Genomic DNA, 21,587 nt, shown 5'->3' on the forward strand with positions numbered 1-21,587 from the left:
TATTCATCTTGTGTTTCTCACTGTTCAGAGCCTGTTAACCAAACTCCATGGTGAGGGCATGGAGCTCCTGGCTCTGTCGGAGATCAACCCCCAGGGTCGTCACACACCACTGCAGGCGGACCTCAACACCCTGCGACTGGCATGGGAAAACGAGAGACAAAACCTGCTGTCTTCTATTCAGTCACTCAAAGATTTACTTGCTCAAACTCAAAGACCAGAATCACAAGCTGTAAGTAGCTTTATGCATTGATTTGAAAGTAAAACTACAGACAAACAAAATATTATTTTATTCAATGAGCAGCATTTTGCTCTATTTAATGTATAAAACTGATAGTTGTCTTTGTGATTTTGTGACTAAGATGAGGCAGATATGCTGAGGACTATTAAATTAAAACTGCCAGTCAGAATTGCTCTCAAATTTCCAACACATATGACATTTATCAAACATAAAGTATTTCAAGATATGTAATTGTCTGCTGGATGCAAATGTTCAAAAAAAAAAGAAAAAAATTAACTAATCACAATTTGCGATTAAGGTTTATAAATTGTAGAAAAAACCTTATACTGGATATCTTCACATTTACTGAAAATTTGGCATACCTTTATTTGATAAAACACTTTAATAAATTGATGTTATATTCCAGTCATCAGGAGCAGAGTCAGATTGGAGGGCCAGCCTTATCCAGGCCATCAACTTTGTCTTCAGTAAGGAGCGAGAGGGGTTGCTGGCCGAACTGAGGACATTCGTGGCCACGCACGGTGACCAGGGTCACTCAGAGATACAGCAAATGGAACAGAGGATTAAAGATGTGGTGAGTAGTTATACTCTGACCACGGGGTCTGCTAGTTGTCTGTTACAAAATTATTGTATCAGATCCTGTGGGATTTGCCATGATCAGTGGGAACGCGTTCCTTGCCAGACATAACCTTTCTATAAATCTGTAAAAATGAAAAATAGTATAAAGCAACTGCCAAAATTTCCATTAGACTGCTCAGATTAATAACTTTGAAAAATTCAAAATATTGACAGTTCAACCTTAAAATCTACTGATCACTTTAATACCTGAGACAAGTGTCTTAAATTGCAGACCTTGTTTATATATGTATTAAACTGCTTGTCATTTTCCAGGATGCTCGGCACAAGTCTGCCAATTCATTTTTGCCACTTCAAATTATCGGTAACTTGTCTTAGACAAGTTTCTGAAATTGCAAACCACGTTTGTGTGTGTATATATATATATATATATATGTGTGTGTGTGTGTGTGTATGTGAACGTGATATATAATAATTGAACATTTTATTTTGTCACTTCAAATCCACTGATAATTGTCTTTAATTGCAGTCCATGCTTATGTATGTAATACGTTAAGCATAATAATTAATTGCGATGTTCCAGGATGCTCGTCACAAGTCTGCCATGGACCAGATATTAAGCGCAGACAGGCAGTCCCTGCTGGCAGAGATACGAGACCTACAGGCACATGTCAGCATCATACGCCTGGGTCACCAGGAGGAGAAAGAGAGGCTGGCCGAGCAACTCCGCCATGCTGAGGGTCAGCTGACCAAGAGGGAGAGGCAGTTGAAGAGACAGCGTAGGTTTTATAGTCCTTTACCTACATAGTCGTGGGTTTTAAGATTCACTTCACAAATTAGACAGTGTTTGTTTGAAATACTTTACCTAAGCAGTCATAATTTTCTTTTTAAAATTGTCGAAATTCACTTCACAAAGTATCAGTTTTGCATCAGCGTTGCTGCAATTCATTTATTTATTCAAAGTATTCATAACAGTTTCAACTTTCTGAATTTATATAAGATTACAGTACTACTTATCTGCAGATAATCCTTTGTTCTGTTTATTTTTACAACTTGGATAAACACTCTAGTATGCTTTTGATAATTTCAGTGGAAATGTTGGAATACAAGCTGCAGCAGGAGAAGGTGATCTGCGACGACGTGCGCTCCAGCCTGGAGATGGAGAAGAACCGCACCCTGGAGCTGTCGGGACAGCTGAGCAGAGAGAAGAGTAACTGCGTGGATCTCCAACTAGAGCTGTCAGAGGCTCTGTCCCACCTCTCCAAGCTGAAAGATACGGTAGACAGTCAGCAGATCAAACACGCCTCTGTGCTGTAAGTATCTATATCCTGGCCTTATGTTGTGTTGTGTTGTGTTGTGTTGTGTTGTGTTGTGTTGATTGGTATTGTATTCTACAGGATTGTAATGCATGATTATAGTGACTTGTGTGGTCTTGCACATAAGACATTTTTATGTACAGACACAGATGTGTCTGTACATATAGCCATCATCTGCGTCTGTCGTCGCCGTCGTCGCCGTCGCCGTCGCCGTGCACTTTTACCGATAACACGATAAGTGGAAAACCATTTTGCCTTTTGATTTGAAACTTGCAGAACTGATGAATATTCATAATACGCAGGTCAAGTTCGAAAATCAGCATGATCGGGTCACTCTTAGGGAATTTATGCTGTTTTTTCACTTTTTTCAACATATATGCAGCACCGATAACACGATAAGTGGAAAACCATTGTACCTTTTGGCTTGAAACTTACAGTACTGATGAATATTCATAATACGCAGGTCGAGTTCGAAAATCAGCATGATCGGGTCACTTAAGTTATAGGGAATTTATGCTTTTTTTTTCACTTTTTTCAGCATATATGCAGCACCGATAACACGATAAGTGGAAAACCATTTGACCTTTTGGCTTGAAACTTACAGAACTGATGAATATACATAATACGCAGGTCAAGTTCGAAAATCAGCGTGATTGGGTCATTTTTAGTGAATTTAGGCTATTTTTTCTCTTTTTTCAGCATATATGCAGCACCGATAACACCATAAATGGAAAACCATTTGACCTTTTGGCTTGAAACCTACAGAACTGATGAATATTCATAATACGCAGGTCAAGTTTGAACATCAGCATGATTGGGTCATTTTTAGTGAATTTAGGCTATTTTTTCACTTTTTTTCAGCATCTTTGCAACACTGATAACACAATAAATGAAGAGCTGTTTTACCCTTTGGCTTGAAACTTACAGAACTGATAAATATTCATAATATGCAGGTCAAGTTCGAAAATCAGCACGATCGGGTCACTTATAGGGAATTTATGCTGTTTTTTTTCACTTTTTTTCAGTATATATGCAACACTGATAACACAATATAAGAAAAACAGATTGGCCAATTGTCATTATACTCACAGGAGGGGCCAATCTTACTAAAACCCAGGTTGAGTTTGAAAATCAGCATAATCAGTCCATTATTTTAAAAGGTAATGCTGTTTTTTCACATTTCCTCACATTCAATTCTTAGGCATGTTAACAGTCTCATTATTGAACTAATAAGATACGTAAATGTGTTTGTTTGGCATTTCCTGCATCTTTACAACATTGTTAGTTGATTTTGTAAAAATGATGGTAAACTTGTTATCATGTATTGTGTAATAAAGTGTCAAAAATGGAAATAAACTCATATCATTGCAGTTTGTCAGATGCATTCATCCACTATGTTCAGAATCTCAGAATGGAGGAAGTTGGGCATTTAAAACTGTTCTATTGATACTTTTCCCATCTCATCAATTTTCTTCATTGGTCATATAAAAATGGCAGTAAACTGTTTATTTTGTTTTATGTTTAAAAAGTGTTAAAAATGGAAATAAACCCATTTCAGAACAGTGCTGTATTGTTTACATTTTGGCATTTTCAATATGTGACTTTGAAGTTCCATGGGCCTGAAGGCTTTTGCTAGTCACATTTTCTGAATATCCGTGATACTAATATTTTATAATTAAAAATTGATGGTCATTATGCTGTAAAACATTATGTAATATTGCATGAAAATTTGAAGAAACCCCTGTTTTGGGCACTGCTCCCATGATGACCATTTAAGGAAAATCATGTCACTTACTGTTCTCAAACTTACAGGAAAGAAACATGGGACTAAAATACAGCTCCAGTAGGCAATGCAGTCTGTTTGGTAAATTTTTCTGGCAATTAAACAGTTTTTATGTGAAAATTTAATTTTTCACTTATTGGCATTTTCAAGGTGTGACTTTGAAGTTCCATGATCCTGAAGACCTTTGCTTGTCACATTTCCTGAATATCCGTGATACTAATATTTTATAATTAAAAATTGATGGTCATTATGCTGTAAAACATTATGTAATATTGCATGAAAATTTGAAGAAACCCCTATTTTGGGCACTGCTCCCATGATGACCATTTAAGGAAAATCATGTCACTTACTGTTCTCAAACTTACAGGAAAGAAACATGGGACTAAAATACAGCTCCAGTAGGCAATGCAGTCTGTTTGGTAAATTTTTCTGGCAATTAAACAGTTTTTATGTGAAAATTTAATTTTTCACTTATTGGCATTTTCAAGGTGTGACTTTGAAGTTCCATGATCCTGAAGACCTTTGCTTGTCACATTTCCTAAATATCCGTGATACTAATATTTTATAATTAAAAATCGATGGTCATTATGCTGTTAAACATTATGTAATGTTGCATCAAAATTTGAAGAAACCCCTATTTTGGGCACTGCTCCCATGATGACCATTTAACAAAAATCATGTCAATTACTGTTCTCAAACTTACAGGAAAGAAACATGGGTCTAAAATACAGCTTCAGTAGGCAATGCAGTCTGTTTGGTAAATTTTTCTGGCAATTAAACAGTTTTTTGTGAAAATTTAATTTTTCACATATTGGCATTTCCAAGGTGTGACTTAGAACCTCCACGGGCTTGAAGTCCCGTGCTAGTCACATTTTGTGAAAATCCATGACACTTATATTTTATTATTAAAAATCGATGGTCATTATGCTGTTAAGCATTTTGTAATGTTGCATCAAAATAGAAGAAAACACAATTTTTGGTGCTGCTGCCTTGATGACCATTATGGAAAAACCGTGTTACTTATGACTGTCAAACTTTCAAAAAAGAAACACAGGACTAAAATGCAGCTTGAGTTAGAAAAGCAGTCTAATTGGCTTCTTTTTCTGGAAGTTATACATTTTAGTGTTATATTCATTATCTTTTTTGGCATATTCATTGTGGGACTCGGAGCTCCCATGGACATGAAGCCAAATGGTAATCATATTTTCTACATGTCCATCCTATTTTTAGTCAATAAACAAAAATTGGTGATAATTATTCTCTAATTTATTATGTAATGTTACATCAAAATTGACAATCTTTTTGCACTGCTACTGCAAACATTATGAAAAGAAAACTGTGCTACTTATTATAATTTTAAACTTACAAGTACGATTTTTAGGATTGGCCTTCAGCTCATGAGAAAACCAGCTCTATTGGATTATCATGTTTATTGTATTTATGCATTTTTTGTGAAATTTTCATTTTTCTCATTCTGGCACTTTCTAAGTATAAACTTGAACTCTGATGGGCCTGAAGCCTTATGCTTTTACTTTCGTCTGTGTTACCTGTTGTGCATAAGTTGATGTTGACTGTGCAGTTAAACATAATGTATTATTGCATCAGGATTGGTAGTCTCCTATTTTGGGCATTATGGTTTTGTGCTTTTCTTAAGGTGTGACTTATGGGCCTGAAGACCTTTGAGTGGGTCAGTCTGTAAATTACCCTTGGGTATCACTAGATTAATTTCTGAGTTATAAAGTCATTTGCTTTAATAGGCCATTAAATGAGATTACGTAAAGCACACTTGTTGATATTTCCCTGTAAACTCCCAAAGGTAAAGCTCTTTGCTAGATTAATAATAAGGAAGCAGTGATAATTATGCAGGTAAATTTTGTTTAATATTGCAAATAAGTTTTAAATATATATATATATATATATATATATATATATATATATATATATATATATATATCAAACTGGAAGATTAAAAGTTTGAATAGCAGCTTCATTGGAATTATATTTACCTCAAGCTCTGCCAAGGAGGTTATATTTTCACCCCTGTTTGTCTGTCATCCACATAACACAAAAAGTTATGGACTGATTTTGCAGAAATTTTCAGGAACTGTCGGAAGTGGGCCAAAGAAGACAATGATTAATTTTTGGTGGTGGTCCGGATCAATAATCAATCAATTATCAATAATAATCAACAATTGCTGCCTTGGCAGAGGTCTGCACTCTCAAAGTACTTTTCTAGTTTTGTTGTTTTCCTCAAACACTTGCTCAAACACTTGCATTTTTTCTCAAACACTTGCATTTGTGACTTTTAGCCCCAGGCAGGCTCTCATCTGCCTGGGGCTCTGCACATTTTCTGTATTTCTATATAAGCAGTTGTATTGTTTTTTATGTCTTTAAACATTATGTAATATTATTTTATGCACTGTCATCATTTTTCAAATATTGAGACTTTCATAATGTGAATTTGAACTCTCATGGTCCTGAAACTGTAATCTTATTGAAGGGATGGATTGAGACCATCTTCTGGGTCTTCCGGAAGACAGTCAGGTTATTAAGTTTATATTGACTGGTATCTATTTTTTTCTGTTGGAAGACCATCAAAATGGAGGATGGATCAACATAGATACTTTGTAATACTGTCAGAAAATATCTCTGGGTCCGCTCCTGTTATTGACCATGTTACCTGTTGTGCAAGATTAAAATTCAGTGTTGACTGACAGTGCTATTATAAGCATTATTTATTATTGCATCAAAATTGACAAAATGACCTTTTTTGCATCTTTATTTTCTGTTTTTTGTCTGTACATTTGACAGCTTTGCTGCCTTGTTAAGACTACATCTCTGTGGAATTTAGGAAACTAGTTGTTCAGATGGAGAATATAATTTCTCTGAAACTTTTATACATATAAATATGTATCTGTATAAAGTTTAGAAAAAGCTTTGTCAGTTGTTTAGTTATTGGCTGAGATAAAATAATGACTTTTTGTTGTGAGCTAGTAATAATCAGGAGGCCTTTGGAGATTGGTCTCACTGAGTTAAATTAACCCCACCAAACTGGAAATTCACCTTTATATTTTCTAGCGCTTCTCTGGAAGAGGAGAAATCTCACAGCCGCCATTTGAAAGAAGAGCTTGAAAATGAGCGGTACAGCAAAAAACAGCTGAGTGACTCTTTGAACGAAGAAAGGAGACGGAGTCTCAATTCCAAGGAGAGAGAAACAAAGACCATAGAGGTAATGTAGAACAGAAGTGTTTATTAGAGGTATTCATATATTACATGCATATTAGGTTGTAAAAAAATATCAGTTAAAATGCAGAGTCATTCTCCTGAAAGTTTTAACTTAAAGGGATAATAACTCTTCGTTTTGGCCAAAAAATGAATTTTCCTGGAGCAAACAACAATTTTCCCGTACTTACCAATGGTTAATGAATCAATTTTTACATTCAAAGTTAGTTCCTGGTTTTTTTCTAAAAAGTTTGTTTTTTTCTTAAAATCTCTTAAGAGATTATAACTGAGTATAGCCATCAATGGAGGTCACGTGATCTGAAGACAAGCTCAGATATCAGAATAATAGCTATAACTGCTGTTTTTGTGGTAAAACAGAATATATTATATTTCTATGAGTTGTTCACAATGTTTTTTTTGTGAAATATAGATATCATACAAAGAGTTATTATCCCTTTAAAGACAGTCTCAGCGCGTTAAACCCTTAAAATAGCACGAAAATGAATTTTCCTGGAAATCTCACCAATTTCCCCATAATGACCAAGGTATATCCTATCCAAAACCGTTGAGAAAATGAACCTACCTAATACCGTTTTTAAGTTCCATTAAATAATAAAAGACGACTCGTCTTAAATACTCAGCTACCACCTCACAGTACGGCTTCAGAACGCGCAATTTCTCGCTAAGTCTCGCGGTTTACTATGAATGAAGTACTACGGCTGAGACCCGGATGTTACTATTTGGCGCCAAAACAGCAAACATGGCTCAGACGCGCGTCAAGTCTGAAGAGGAGAGCGACAAAAGGGGACGAAAGAAAATAGCCACTCCAGTTCGAAAGATACGAAAGAAAATTAGAGACAGACGAAGAAGCACTCAGACTGTGTATGTTGGGAGGGAGGTGGGGCGGTGGAGGACACTTAAAGCTGAGTTAGGACTCACATACGAGGCAATGGCGAAACTACTCCTCGACACGTGAGTATGCGCTTCACAGGTCTCAAGTGTGTCTGATTATCATATTATCCTGTTCACAATAAATGACAATATTTGTGCTCATACAAAGTTGGTTACGTGTATAAGAGCGTTTTGGGCTTTACGTTGTCTATTTTTGATCGGTACATGTACCGAAAAGATGGACAGGCGGCACTTACATGTCTGACAAGTTTCGCTGTGTAGTCGTGACGTCTATCTCATTCTGACTGAAGCCTGCTGTGATTGGTCGTAAGCGTGGGAAAATCGAGGTCGTGACCTTGAGCCGGAAGTACTTCTGGCTGTGCTCCGAAATCATGATAAATAGTTTTCGTTTTCTAATTCTTTATTCTAGTTGTCTTAACAGGACTTTTGTGACCCAGACTTATTAATATAATAATAAACAATCTCACAAAACACAAATCTGATCAAAGCTTTACATAGAACCTGCTTCTATACATTAATCTAACCCACTGAGACTGTCTTTAAAAGACTTGTCTTGCCTTGGCAGTAGAAGTCCTCTAGGTGGCAGCACAAACAAAACTTAGTTGGAACCACTTGCTACACCCCAGAATTGTCATAAAAGTCTTTAACCACCAGATGGTTGATGATCAGATTGAAACATCTGATGTCCAAACACCAAGTGGCAGCAGAATTATAGCCTAACTGCTGTTGTTCAACCACTAGATGGCAGCACAGGTATTACAAAGTTTTAAGCACTGATGATGCTGATGCTTCATTGTTACGTTTTAGCAACTTCAATATGAGCTTGATCAGGAGCGCGCCCTGCACACAGAGGTGAGGACGAGCTATGAGAAGGAAAAGCTGTGTGTGGAAAACATGCGCAGAGACCTTGAGCTGCAGGGTAACGAGGCCCGCAAGCTGGAGAACAAGTACAAGGTGAAGGTGGCGGAACTCATGACGGCCTTGGAGATGGAGAAGGCTAGGAATGAAGAATATAACACGTAGGTTATTTGCTCCACTCCATCATATCGCGTTTCTTTGATTATAATGGTGAAAAATGATGAAATATGTTGTTCAGTTTAATATTCAAGATATATATTCAAGACTTTATTTTGAAACAATTTTCTGAAAGCTGATAAATAAATTTAACAAGCCCAATTTTGTCTTTTACTTACTCTGTTTATATTTTAATGCATTTGTGTTTAATATTTATGTATTTGTATTATATTTTGTCATTATGTTTAAAATAATTATCCATTGGCAAGGCTGTTATATTGTGCTTTTTCACCAAATGCCTTCTTCGTTCAATTTAACTTTATATATGATGTCATACTCTGAAGTTCTGCAGTGATTTCTTTCACCTTTTTACTTGTGAAATAAAAATTTGAATAAGATAAACTCAAGACTCTATACATAACAAAATTGTTGTTGTAGTGCTCTACAAAGACAGCAAAGTGTCAGCAACCAGTTACAGACTGCACTGAGCGAGGAGCGGAGCAGCCTGAACGAGTCCGCGCTAAGAGAGAGGGCGCTTATAGCTGACCTGCAGGCCATGCTGGAGCTGGAGAAGAGTAAAGTTCTGGACATGCAGGCGGCCCTGGAGAGGGACAGGTATAAGGTACGTGGAGAGGACAAATAAGAAATAAAATGGGAATTGGAAGTCGACTTTCGAGTTGTATGCAGATTTATGTGAATGCCTAAGTGTGATGTTAAGCTGTGGAAGATTGCTCTTAAGGTAGTGTGATTTCCATCATTTGAGACATGTAGAAATCAATATTCAAAGAAATTTCGTAACAGTAATTATAAAAAATTCACAACAGTTATCATAAAGAGATTGTTGCCACAAATAATTATATAAGCAGTCAAGACTTTTTATAGTGATATCTCAAAAACATGCAGGCTGTTCTGGAGAGAGCCATATTCAAGATACATAGGCCACAAGGGCCAGGTTATTTGACATACTTCAAATACAGAGTTGGTCTATAAAATCTGAAATAATAACTATATAGAAAAATTATACTGCAATGAGGGAAATGTATGAAATTTGCTTTTTATTTATTTTTTATTTAAATTTATTCATTAATACCCTAGGTGACCAGTTTGAGTGCGAGCCTGGAGACCACTAAGACGGCAGCTGCAGAGGACATTGAGAGGGAGAGATCAGCCAGCAGACAGCTCAGGAAACAGATAGATACCCTACAGGTGTGTGTGTGTGTGTGTGTGTGTGTGCGCACACGTGCATACGTGCGTGCATATGTGTGTGTGAGAGAGAGAGAGAGAGAGAGAGAGAGAGAGAGAGATAAAAGTGTCAGTTTTGATTTCGTTTCATTCCTTTCATTCACATATTTTTCAGTTCTTTCGATGGAATGTCATAATGAACTTCAATATAGGGCTTATTTACTCAATTTATAAACGAAATTCATGAATTCTTAAAAGATGATCTTAAAGTTTTGAAAAGTCACATCAGAGAAAGAGTGTGAGTGAGTGAATATTGTTAATGCTGAAAACAAATTATTGAAATATTGAGGAGTTTGCAGTTTCTGAGTAGTTACTAAATTTTTTTAGCTCCAGAAGCAAGACCTTCAGAGACAGCTGGACTTTGAGCGGGAACGTTCCATCCAGCTCCAGTCTGAACACGACCGTGTCTTGGAGAACCTGCAAGCTGTCAAGGAGAAGGCGATGAAAAAGGACGAAGAACGAGATCTGGAAAGACAGCACGAAAGACAGAGACAGAGAGAAAGTGATAGAGAGAGAGAACAGGACAGGCAAAGACAGGTATGTCGTAATATACACATGGGCATGGTTTGGGTTATAGTGATTAAGATTTAGGAAGGGTTTAGGGGGGTAGGTCACAAAACAACCTGGAGAAGAAAGTTGAAAACTAAAACCAATACAGAGAGTTAATAAAACAAGTAACAAACATGAAATATGCCTGTGTGATGCAAGAAATTGTAATTTTTAAAGGTCTTTATATCATTGGATTGGCTTTCAGTTGTGAAAAAAAAATTATGATGTGATAGACAGCTATTACGACTGGACCAAAAATATAGTGCTTAACTTAACAGTTTAAAATAACCTCTCATTGAGTGTACCTAGTCTGCTTCATGCAGAGTAACAATGAAGTCCCCTCTTCCTGATTTCAGCACGAGACAGACGCCGAGGTCCAGCGTCTCCGGAGTCGTGTTAGTGACCTTGAGGGTCAGTTGTCTGAGAGTCAGCGTATTGAGCTCCAGACTGCCCAGGAGAGAGACCTGCAGAGGTTGAGGGCACTGTCCAGAGCCTCTGATGACCTGGTGGACCACATGGACAACTCTGTGGGAGGGGTGAGTTGATGAGTGATGGAAGTCTTCTGGGTGGTACTGGAGATTTGGGTGGTGTATTTGAAAATGCCCCCCTCCCCTCCCCCAAATCCCCTATGTTGCATTTTCAGGAGGTCCACTTTCATCTTAGTAAATACAGAGCATTAATATGTCATAATAAATGATAGTGGCAAAAGTGTTTTGGATTAATCCAGATATTTGGGTGTTGTAATTATGTCCACCATAATACATGTCATATTATGCATGAGCTAGTAAAATGTTCACACAATGTTAGTTTGACTAGACGTAAGAATATGAGGTTAAAGTGTCATCATATTTTTTGTTATATATAGTTGGACATTGCTATATAATGTAAGACACCTAGAGTTCACCCAAGCAGGGTATTTTGATCATTTATTCCGTAAGACCTCTTATTCCAATTGCTTGAAATTTTATTAAGGATGAAAGTACAGTCCAGAGTCCCCATGGAAGTCCTAAGAAAGATCAGCTGAACCTGTATAAGAAACAGCTGGAGAGTCTGCGGCAGAGGGTCCAGCTCCAGGTGATCAGGCTTAGAGAGGAGGTGGACAAACTGGGACGGTGAGTACTCCCAGAAATAACTTGGTACTCCTGGGAATAACCGTGTTAGCACTCCCAGGAAAAACTGATAGTACTCCTGGGAATAGCTTTGTTAATACTCCCAGAAATAATTGTTAGTAGTCCCAGAAATAACTGTTTGTACTCCAAGAAATAACTGAGTCTATTTTGAATATTTCTGCACTTGATTTAGACTGAACATTTTCGTTTTGTGCGCTCTACTGTGTTTTGACGGATTGACAATTTAGGGACCTGGCTATTGTTTAAGAGATACATGCTCAACATCACCATTTAACCAGATTGATTTTAATTAGACTGAACAGTTGGAAGCAGTTTATGAATTTCTAATATTCATATATCATAAACTGGTAAAATATTCATGTTTCTGATTAACAACCTCACTCCTGTACTATTTACAGTGAGAGTCAAGGCGTGGACAGGGGAGGCAGTGTGGAGGCCATGAAGAGGAGTGCTGCAGAGATGATTAATGAGCTAGGACAGATACAGACAGCTTTACTGCTAGACTCTCAGGTATAGTGTGGCTCTTCCCTCACAAAGAGAGGCATTCAGTAACTCGGCTCTTGTGCCATATTTAATGGGCACATTTCAGATGAAGAAAGCGAAGATGTGTACTAGTTACTCTCTGACTATTTTGTTCTATTCTGTACTATTTTAAGCATAAATATTATAATTGTTATGCATACTTAAAAAGACAAATTATCAAGACTCTCCTGCCACTAGATGGCACTTTCAGTCAACCGCCTTGTGCAATTAAAAGAAAATATTGAATATTCCATCTTTTTTTCAACTCTGCCAAGGGGGATGTGCCATCAAATATACAGTTCTCAGTAATTTACCTCTATAATTTACCCAAGTTGTGAACGTGACTCTTATGATACCTTCCAGCCTGGCAGTGTGCCAATCGGCTCTCCACCAGCTCACATCCTGAATGAGAGAATCCTCCGCCATAACTCTGAACTGACGGCATTCGTGTCCCGGCTGAGTCAGGAGAAGGCAGAGCTGAGGGACACACTGGCAAACCTGGAGGAGGAGATCTGGAGATATAGACAGAGAGAGGGGGCAGGCTCACAGGTAAGAGTTTTATTAAAGGTAAAATTTTTGGAGATACAGACAGAGAGAGAAAGGGGGGGGGGAGGGGCATGCTCACAGGTGAGAGACATGTTTAAGGTTTAATATCTGGAGATACAGACGGTGGGGGGGGGGGGGGGGGGGGGGGGGCAGGCAGGCTCACAGGTGAGAGAAAGATATATAAGGTATAATTCTTGGAGATACAGACAGAGAAAGGGGGCAGGCTCACAGGTGAGAGAGATGTTTCAGGTATATATGTTCTGCATTTGAAAATGTCCCAAAGTCACATTTTCTGTGTCTGCATATCGTGTAGAGCAACTTATCTTTGCCAAAAAAAAAAATAAATAAATAAATAAATAAATAAAAATAAATAAATAAATAAAAAATTGCCAAATATTTATCAGTTCTATTTCTCAAAAATAATATTGTTGATTTTAAGTCACAAAGATTGTTTATTTTAATTGGAATAAGAATTACTAGTGTTGAACACACATAATATTCAAATTATATAAAGTGCTCTTAGTTTATTAGTCGAATAAATTTGTTATTGTGAGTCTTTTAAAATTGTTACCGTTAGTCCTGTAAATTTGCTAGTACAAGTCCTGTAAAGTTAGAATTCTAAGTCTTGAATAAATATAATGCTCAAATTATGTGAAGTACTGAAAAATTTCTAGCGCGGGTATTTATACTATGAGGGACTTGTTGACATAAGTAATTAACCAACTGCAGCTGATATGAAGAACCTTATCTTGTTTCTGGGCAGTCAGTGGATTAGAAGATAAACTGCCATTTGATGGCAAATAGGTTTCAGCGCACAATGTAAAGTGGGTATAATACAATGAATAACCCAGGAGAAAGACTGTGAGCAAACGGGAATAAGAGGCAAGATTTACTGGTCAAAGAGATTTTAAATTTCAAACCATAATTAGGTTGGGTGTGATGAACAACAGGCAGCCACTATGGGTTCTTCAAAAGAGGAGTCCTACATTTTTTATTAGAATTTTTGACATTTTAACTCTGCTGCTCATTAGGACAAAATAATGTATATGACAGATTCGATGTTTCCTTGGATACAGGGCGGAGATCACAGAGAACGAAGGAGTTTGGACTCCGTGGAGAGTATCCTGGCCACGGAGAGAGCCAAATGGTCCCGCGAGAAGAGCTCCCTACAGATGGCGCTACGTGCTGCAGAGAAGGATTTGATCCGCAGCAAGTCGGAGGTGAACCAGCTCCAGTTCAGACTAGACAGACTGCAGAGTGGACAGATTGAAGATGGCGCCACTGATCCTGATGTCAGGGAAAAGGTACAGACTGTTGAGGAGAATGGTTTTAATGTAGATATGACAAGCAAACCAAGGCATTTCTCTCTCTCTCTCTCTCTCTCTCTCTCTCTCTCTCTCTCTCTCTCTCTGAAGAAGTTAATCCTGGAAATTGACTAGTAAGCTACATTGGGACTTCATTAATGTCCTTTGTTCAACAAAACAATAAAGTGAATCAATATCTGAATTAATGACATTGGTGAGAATGATTATAGAGACATGACATATGTGGCACATATATGTCGTTCTTACAGACAAGCTTTTAATTTGGCCTCTTTCGATAAATTATATTCCATTAATGAATTAATTATGTTTCTCTAGAATGAAGATAAGATATTGTATATAACTTTCAGATGCAGCGTCTGTATGGGAAATACCTGAGAGCCGAGAGTTTCAGGAAAGCCCTGGTCTACCAGAAGAAGTACCTGCTGCTGTTGGTGGGCGGGTTCAGAGATTGCGAGGAGGAGACGCTGGCCACAATAGCCAGGATGGGTGGTCATCCTCCTGCCCAAACCACAACGCTGACCAGCTCCCGTCACGGGCGAGCCTTGACCAAGTTCAGGAGTGCCGTCAGGCTGGTTATAGCCGTCTGCAGGTGCAGTAGTAACTCTCAGACTTTGAACACCTCATTTTGTTGTTTTAAATTTCCTATTTTAATTAGTTTTTTTTTTTTAAATTTAATTTGTACTTAACCCTTGGAGTTTGCAAATATGGTGATTACATACACGTTTTGAACACCTTATTTACTTGATTTATTCTGTATATCTTGCGGAATATGTACATTGTCCTAGCAGTCAATCAGTATGATAATTATTCAGGTCTTGAAGTCTTCATTCACCTGATTTTCTGTTATTTTTGTACTTGTGTATTCCTGCCAGTTGCATTTTTTTTCCATAATAAAAAAACTCATATCTTATTTATTATTTTTTTCACATCATCTATACTCAAATGTTTTCATGTTTCAGATGAGTTATTTAAGACATGCTCTTTTCATTTTGCAGATGGAAATTTTTGCTATATAAACATTTTGTGTTGCAGGTTAAAATTTTTAGTTAGAAAATGGAAGCGAGCTACAAAGGTGGGGTCTCCAGTGGTGACAGGAACTATTCCTAATGGTAAGTGAGAAATACTGGTTGAGATTTCAGAGTAAAGGTTGATTGACAACTGAACTTAATTTAAACCTCAATTGATTCAGATGATGATTTATAACTTTTGTTTACACACATTTTAATGCTGAAATGTAATCACTTGCATTTATATTGTGGATATATAGTTAAATAAATATATAGATTGAAACCTACAGTTCATTTGATTAATTAATAATTCAGTATTGATAATAGCCATAAAACTTATTCTGCAGGTAGAGGATATATGCCGACAGCAAACAGCTACACCCCACCCCCTGACTACAGCCCACCTACTTCAAGGTCACACCAAGGTCACAGCCCACCCACCTCAAGGTCGCATCCAGGGTACACTCAGCCCACCTCCAGGCTGTACACAGGGACCACCCCACCCACCAAGGACTCTAGTCTCAGTCGGTTTTCTCCCGTGTCAGAATTGATGACGAGTCCTGGCAGTGCAGGGCCACGCAGGTAAGACTAAGAAATTAGACTTGTGATTCCTAAAAATTGACAATGATACTCTAGGACTGACATTTGATACTCTGATATTAAAAGAAATAAAGATATAAACACTGATTTTGTAATTCTTGTATTGACATAGTTTTTTGATACTCTGGTACTAACTCGATATATTCTGATGAAAATATTTTAAACAGCTTTTAGAAAAGAATGGCATCACTGTGCCGCAGCCCTTTTTCCCAATAGAGAAGACAGGGATAAGTGCAAAAGCCATTTTCATCCTCTCCAATCCCTAGATGATGCTATTATTTGCATTATTTTTCCACCAAGTTTTTATTTATTTGATATTGATGTTATTTTCCAGGCAAATCCTGACAGCCCTGGACCCCCCACTGGAGCCCTCCCCCCCTCCCCCACCCACAGCCGAGGCCACGCCCACCTCCTCCCTGCCAGATGACCTGTCCCTCCATGATGACTATATCCAGAGACTGGAGAACTTACAACACAGGCTGGCGCGAGGTGAGGACGCCTTTTATAGACCTTTTTCATCTTTTCCGGAAATGGAAATTGCATTGTGGGTAGGGGAGCCCAGCTACGTCGAAACACTTAGAGCGGTGCTAAAAACCATGGCTGGGTTTACGTGCTTTTTGTCCCGCTGCTACAATAACAGTAAGCGAGATCGACACATGAGGTTTAATAAGTTCCCAACAAACCCGTTAGAATGAAAAATATGGTAGAAAGAAAGGAAAATATAGCAGGTTTGGATCAAAAGCAGGGGACCACGTTTGCGCTGAACACTTCGAAGGCGGGAAGAAAAACTATAATATTAGGAGATCAACGGTGCTTTAATAAAAAACAGAAATGCTTAGTTAATCAACGGATATAACGAACTATCGGCAATTAGAACTCGGGGGTAAACAATGTGAGAAAAAAAAACATTATAAAGATCTGAAGAAAAAATTGAAGAATAGGCCGGCCGGCCCTAAAAATAAAGAAAATACTTCAAGCATGAGATTATGGAAAAAGAAAGTAAAAGCTGTGAAGTTTTACACGGGGATTCTACTTACAAAAAAATCAAGAATTTTCACGACTTTTTGTGTAACAACAAAGAGGTTTGAAAAGTTTTGTATGTAATATCCTTTTTGTGTGTGTTTTATTGATAAGTGATCATTTTAAATGTAGTAAGCCTATCACAGGTTTTAGTCTCTCATAACGCTTTGTAGGGTGGGTTCTATTTTTTTAACGTGAGACGTTAATAAAATTTTTATTATTATGTATCCAGTCCCGTATACGTATTACTGATTTGTACAAACTGGGCTCATATTATCAAGATCAACAGAGACATACGAAGAAGAAATTACATCGGCTCTTGTTGAACGCGTTATCGGCAAAATAAAAAGTTATTTATTTCTGAACTCAATGATAAGAGAATTGGAAAATTCAATGGGCATATATTTCCAAAAAAAATGCAGAAAAGCCTTTCTGTAAGCTACACGTACATAATACATGTATGGTAAAGACAAAATGGATAATAAAAATAATCGTATTTGTAAAGTAATACAAATATGCTTAGTATTAAAGTAGGCCTACGTATATTTAACTGTCTTAGATAGTTGAAAAGTATGAAATGTGTGGAAAACACTTTATTTGAATGATTTTATTGTCTTTGATTGAAAACCCTGAAAATACGCACGAAAACATTTAAAAATCAAATAATTTGGCCTCTTGCTATAATTTTGTTTTTACCTGACGGTTTTGTTTCAGTTTGACAAAATTTTCATACTTGTCAGACCGAAAGTCTGACATTTTTACCTGTCGTAAATTTTGTACATATACTAGAGTAAGACACGGTAAACTTTGATTATCTTCTGGGAAAGACTCGAATATTCCTGTCTCACCTATTTAACAGTTAAAATTAGAAGGTTTTAATTACAGGGGAAAGGTCGTAGTTGTGGCCGCCCCCCTTACCGAACAATTGAACAAGTAACACCTGATGCCTTATCAGGTACCAAACGATTTAATCAGTTCACCGACGGACGATCTGCGTGTCAGTTTTACCTGTATACACAGTATACAGGTACGAGTCAAACAATGCAGGGAATCTTTTCATTTTATCACTTCAAAAATCTCTTAAGACATCCTTCAAACAAGACATAAAAATCGTAAAGAATTGACACTGCCGGTAAATGAGGTGATATCGCCACTGCTTGCATATATACATGTAATATTGTGAAGACGTAGGCCTACGCACCTGTCCACACTCTTGAAAGCTGTGTACGAGTCTACTGGCCATTTTGATTTTATATATAAAAAAATAACGAGTCTCTTTCGCATATCTTTATTATCGGAAGCATTTAAAAGAACTCTGAAGCGTTAGTTCGTCAACTCTGAAGCGTTAGTTCGTCATCACTATTGAAAGTGCAGCCAAGGCTCGGACGCTTAAGTGAAGTCTAGTTGTACAGCGCATCGTATTTAAACTGAGAAAGAAAACATTTAATTGCTAGATTCTCCGTCCAAATAGCTGTTTCTTGCCTACAGTTTACGCATTTCTGTGCTTCAGCCACCTTTTTAGTTTGACAGAAAGCAATGCACGCTTCATACGGCCTTTTTATATGCGCACCTTGTACATCATTTACACCTAGCATTGCCATGCTGGAAACAGCAGTGTACCACCATGACCCCTGTGGCGCGCGGTTCCTGTCATGCGCACTTCGTATTTCCGCAAAAGATGAAAAAGGTCTATATCGATGGTTTTTATTACTTGTTTAGGATTTAGAACATTGTATTAATATTGAGGCCACATTCAGAGCAGTAGCTAGTCCGGGGATCAAATATGGCGATGCCCACTACAAAGCTTGCCATCTAACCCACTAATAGACACTGAATATATTGGACCCTTGGACTAGTGAGTGCTCTGTTCTGAATGTAATAGTCTCTCTGCCTCTCACACGCCTCCCAGTTGAATGGTAGCAAGATTCAGTTACTGTGCCCCTGCAGAGACGATGTGTGGGGAGGCGTATGAGAGGCGAAGAGACCATTACAGGATTAAGCGGTCTTCCTTTCATGTGGGGTCTGCCATATTTGATCTTTGGATCAGTTGATACTTGGATCTTCTATCCTGAATGGCCCCTTATAGATATATAATTAAATGTAAAATATGTGCTGTTGGGTTTATGTGCTATGAATGACAAATAATTGGAATCCTTTCCGTTTTTGTTTACTTCAGGAACTCAGGGATACAGAAGTCGGAACACATTCCAGAGGAGGTAACACATCACCCTCAGTGATGGACTACAACCAAATGATTCCAGCAAGAGAAATTCACTGGCAGAAACAGGGATTTTTATTAAAGGAGAGGAGCAGGAGACAGTGACATAGGGTTAGATTATTTCTGCCATACCTCAGACCTATCTATAGGCAAAAAAAAAAGAAAATTGGGAGATATCTTCCACCTTGGACTCTTTTTGAAAACTGATACTCGGGCTTTACAAGTTCCATTGTCTCCAATAGTTTATGTGGAACAGAGAAAGAGACAAAAGCTATTTTTAAAGAATCTGATTTCATGTTTTCTTTCAAAGCAGCTGAGGAATATATTTTCTCATTTTGTGAAATATTTTAAACAGACTTTATTCCAATATTGGTGCTTGTCATATTTATTGTACATTATAAAGATGTCTTTGTATTTATTTATATATGAGCGGTCATTTTAGAAGGGCAAAGGAAAAATGATCTTGTGGAATGGAAGCAAGTAAGCAATTGATAATTATCATTTTATCATTCAAGCAGATAGCTTATAACATCATAAAATTGAACTTACATAGGAAGATGATACGGAGGTAAGTAAAAACTATCTTCAGGATTTTTTTGAAGACAGAACTTTAGTGACATTTAAGCTGATGTTACACTGAAAACTAGTGAATTGATTTAGGAAATCTATGTAGAATTATCCCTGATACAGATATAGACAACAGACTGGTAGAGTACGCAGCAAGTGGTACAACAAAGTTGATTGCAATTGTATATAGCAAAGTCTTAGGTTTAGGTTAATATTGCTGCAGCCATTAACTGTTCTGCAATGCATGTTAAACATGTATTGTCATTACTGTATTAAAGAGTGTGAATTACTAGACTAACTGAAGTCCATTCAGCAGATTTTTTGTTATTAGCCAAATAATAAGCTTTGCCAAATCTGTAAAAGATGTGAAATTCGGCAATAAATTTATAGATGCTAATGTAAACCTAGGGTAAGCCAGGGCTTCTAAGTGCTGAAGTATTAGTACTGTAGCAAAGAGGACATGTACTTGTAGAGGGGCATTCTCGGTGTTGTAAATTATCGATAGAACATTACATTACAGTGTATTAAGTTTACTTGTATAAAGTGAAAACGGCAGCTTGAATTACCCTTTTCATTCCCATTTTGTTGGTATGAGTGGAACTGTAGATTTGTTATCTTTGAGGACCCAATATGTCCAACATGGATAATTGCCAGAGCTTTGTATTAAGTTTTAGATTATTATAACAGCCTAAAATGCTTTAAGATTGGGTTTTGAAATAAATTCTGATTGGAGTTTCAACATAGCAAATACCAGGTTTCATGCAAAGTTCCAGCTAGAGTTCATCCTCTGCCACATACCAGTCAATACGATTGTTTAATCTCAGTTTCATCTGTGTCATATAGAAATTGAAAGTAAGCAATTTTTGTTTGACATCATCATACATAGCTGTACCTTGTAGGTTTTGAGCATAGATCTCGTAAACGGGCTTTTTTTTTGTTTCAGAACAGCTGAGCCTGTAGTGTCTATGCATACAGCAAGCTTATTGTGGTCAGAAAAGCCATTCCTTGTGAGAATTTGTTATATTAATTTTTATATTAGTTCTTGAAATATATTTAATATACCGTCTCACAATTATCTTGAGTCCATCCATTGAGCTTTTCTATATATTGTGATGCACAATCAGTCTGTGATTTTGCTGTAGATGTGCAGATGTTTTTATCATTCTTTTTGTCTCCTATAAATGCAGCAAGAGTTCATTTCATTGTTGAATTGAAAATAAAATTGCCATTACTGTCAACTGTTTAATATTGTTATAGCCATCAGTTGTTGAATGATGTAGTAAGTGAAGCACATCTTATTACTGCGAGTGCTTTGAATACTGGGCATGCCACATTGATTCTTGGGAATTTAAGCAGCTCAGGCAATATAAGATGCATGCAAGAGAAATTGTTATGAAGAGGTTTTAGGTTAAGCACATATCAAATTCCTTGTAAAATGGAAAGTGCTAGTGCGATTTGAATTATTATTCAATGCAAACTGCTGTTCCCATTCTGATAAGGTGGCAATATTAAGTAGAACACGGTAAAATACATATACAGCTTTTTAATTTCAAAGTCATATTAGCTTACTTAGAAAGAGTCCTCATTTCTGTTCCTAATCATAGTGTTAGCTTACCAAGTCTTCTCAATAAAACTCCCCACCATTCGATTTAAGAGTTTGTAAATTATTGTATTGTTTATGTACTTTGAATATAGTTGATGCATTGTTTACTGCTTTGAGATGTCGTTTTAAGGAACAATTAAATGTAAAATTGCAAAGTGCTATTCAGAATGAATAAATTTAAGTTGTCAATACAATTT

At 37.1% G+C, this 21,587-nt stretch overlaps 1 protein-coding gene across 1 annotated transcript; it reads left to right on the top strand.

Moving 5' to 3' along the window:
- Positions 1-33: 33 nt before the first annotated feature.
- Positions 34-21,584, top strand: LOC106165430 (uncharacterized). Its single transcript, XM_087013221.1, has 19 exons — positions 34-229; positions 645-812; positions 1,398-1,593; positions 1,905-2,127; positions 6,992-7,142; positions 8,855-9,066; positions 9,500-9,683; positions 10,157-10,267; positions 10,631-10,840; positions 11,209-11,388; positions 11,825-11,964; positions 12,381-12,492; positions 12,868-13,053; positions 14,127-14,354; positions 14,723-14,964; positions 15,408-15,484; positions 15,730-15,964; positions 16,317-16,471; positions 19,179-21,584. The coding sequence occupies exons 1-19, from the start codon at positions 59-61 to the stop codon at positions 19,220-19,222; spliced, it is 3,225 nt and encodes a 1,074-aa protein (XP_086869347.1). The 5' UTR covers positions 34-58; the 3' UTR covers positions 19,223-21,584.
- Positions 21,585-21,587: the final 3 nt, after the last annotated feature.

Source organism: Lingula anatina, chromosome 5 (assembly GCF_051362555.1).
Source record: "Lingula anatina isolate TDL-2025a chromosome 5, LinAna3.0, whole genome shotgun sequence".
Taxonomy (NCBI): Eukaryota; Metazoa; Brachiopoda; class Lingulata; order Lingulida; family Lingulidae; genus Lingula; species Lingula anatina.

Coding starts and splice junctions, on each gene's coding strand:
- LOC106165430 (XM_087013221.1), top strand. CDS start 59: ATGGAGCTCCTGGCTCTGTCGGAGATCAACCCCCAGGGTCGTCACACA. Junction 230..644: donor AAAGACCAGAATCACAAGCT/GTAAGTAGCTTT, acceptor GTTATATTCCAG/TCATCAGGAGCAGAGTCAGA. Junction 9,067..9,499: donor AGGAATGAAGAATATAACAC/GTAGGTTATTTG, acceptor TTGTTGTTGTAG/TGCTCTACAAAGACAGCAAA.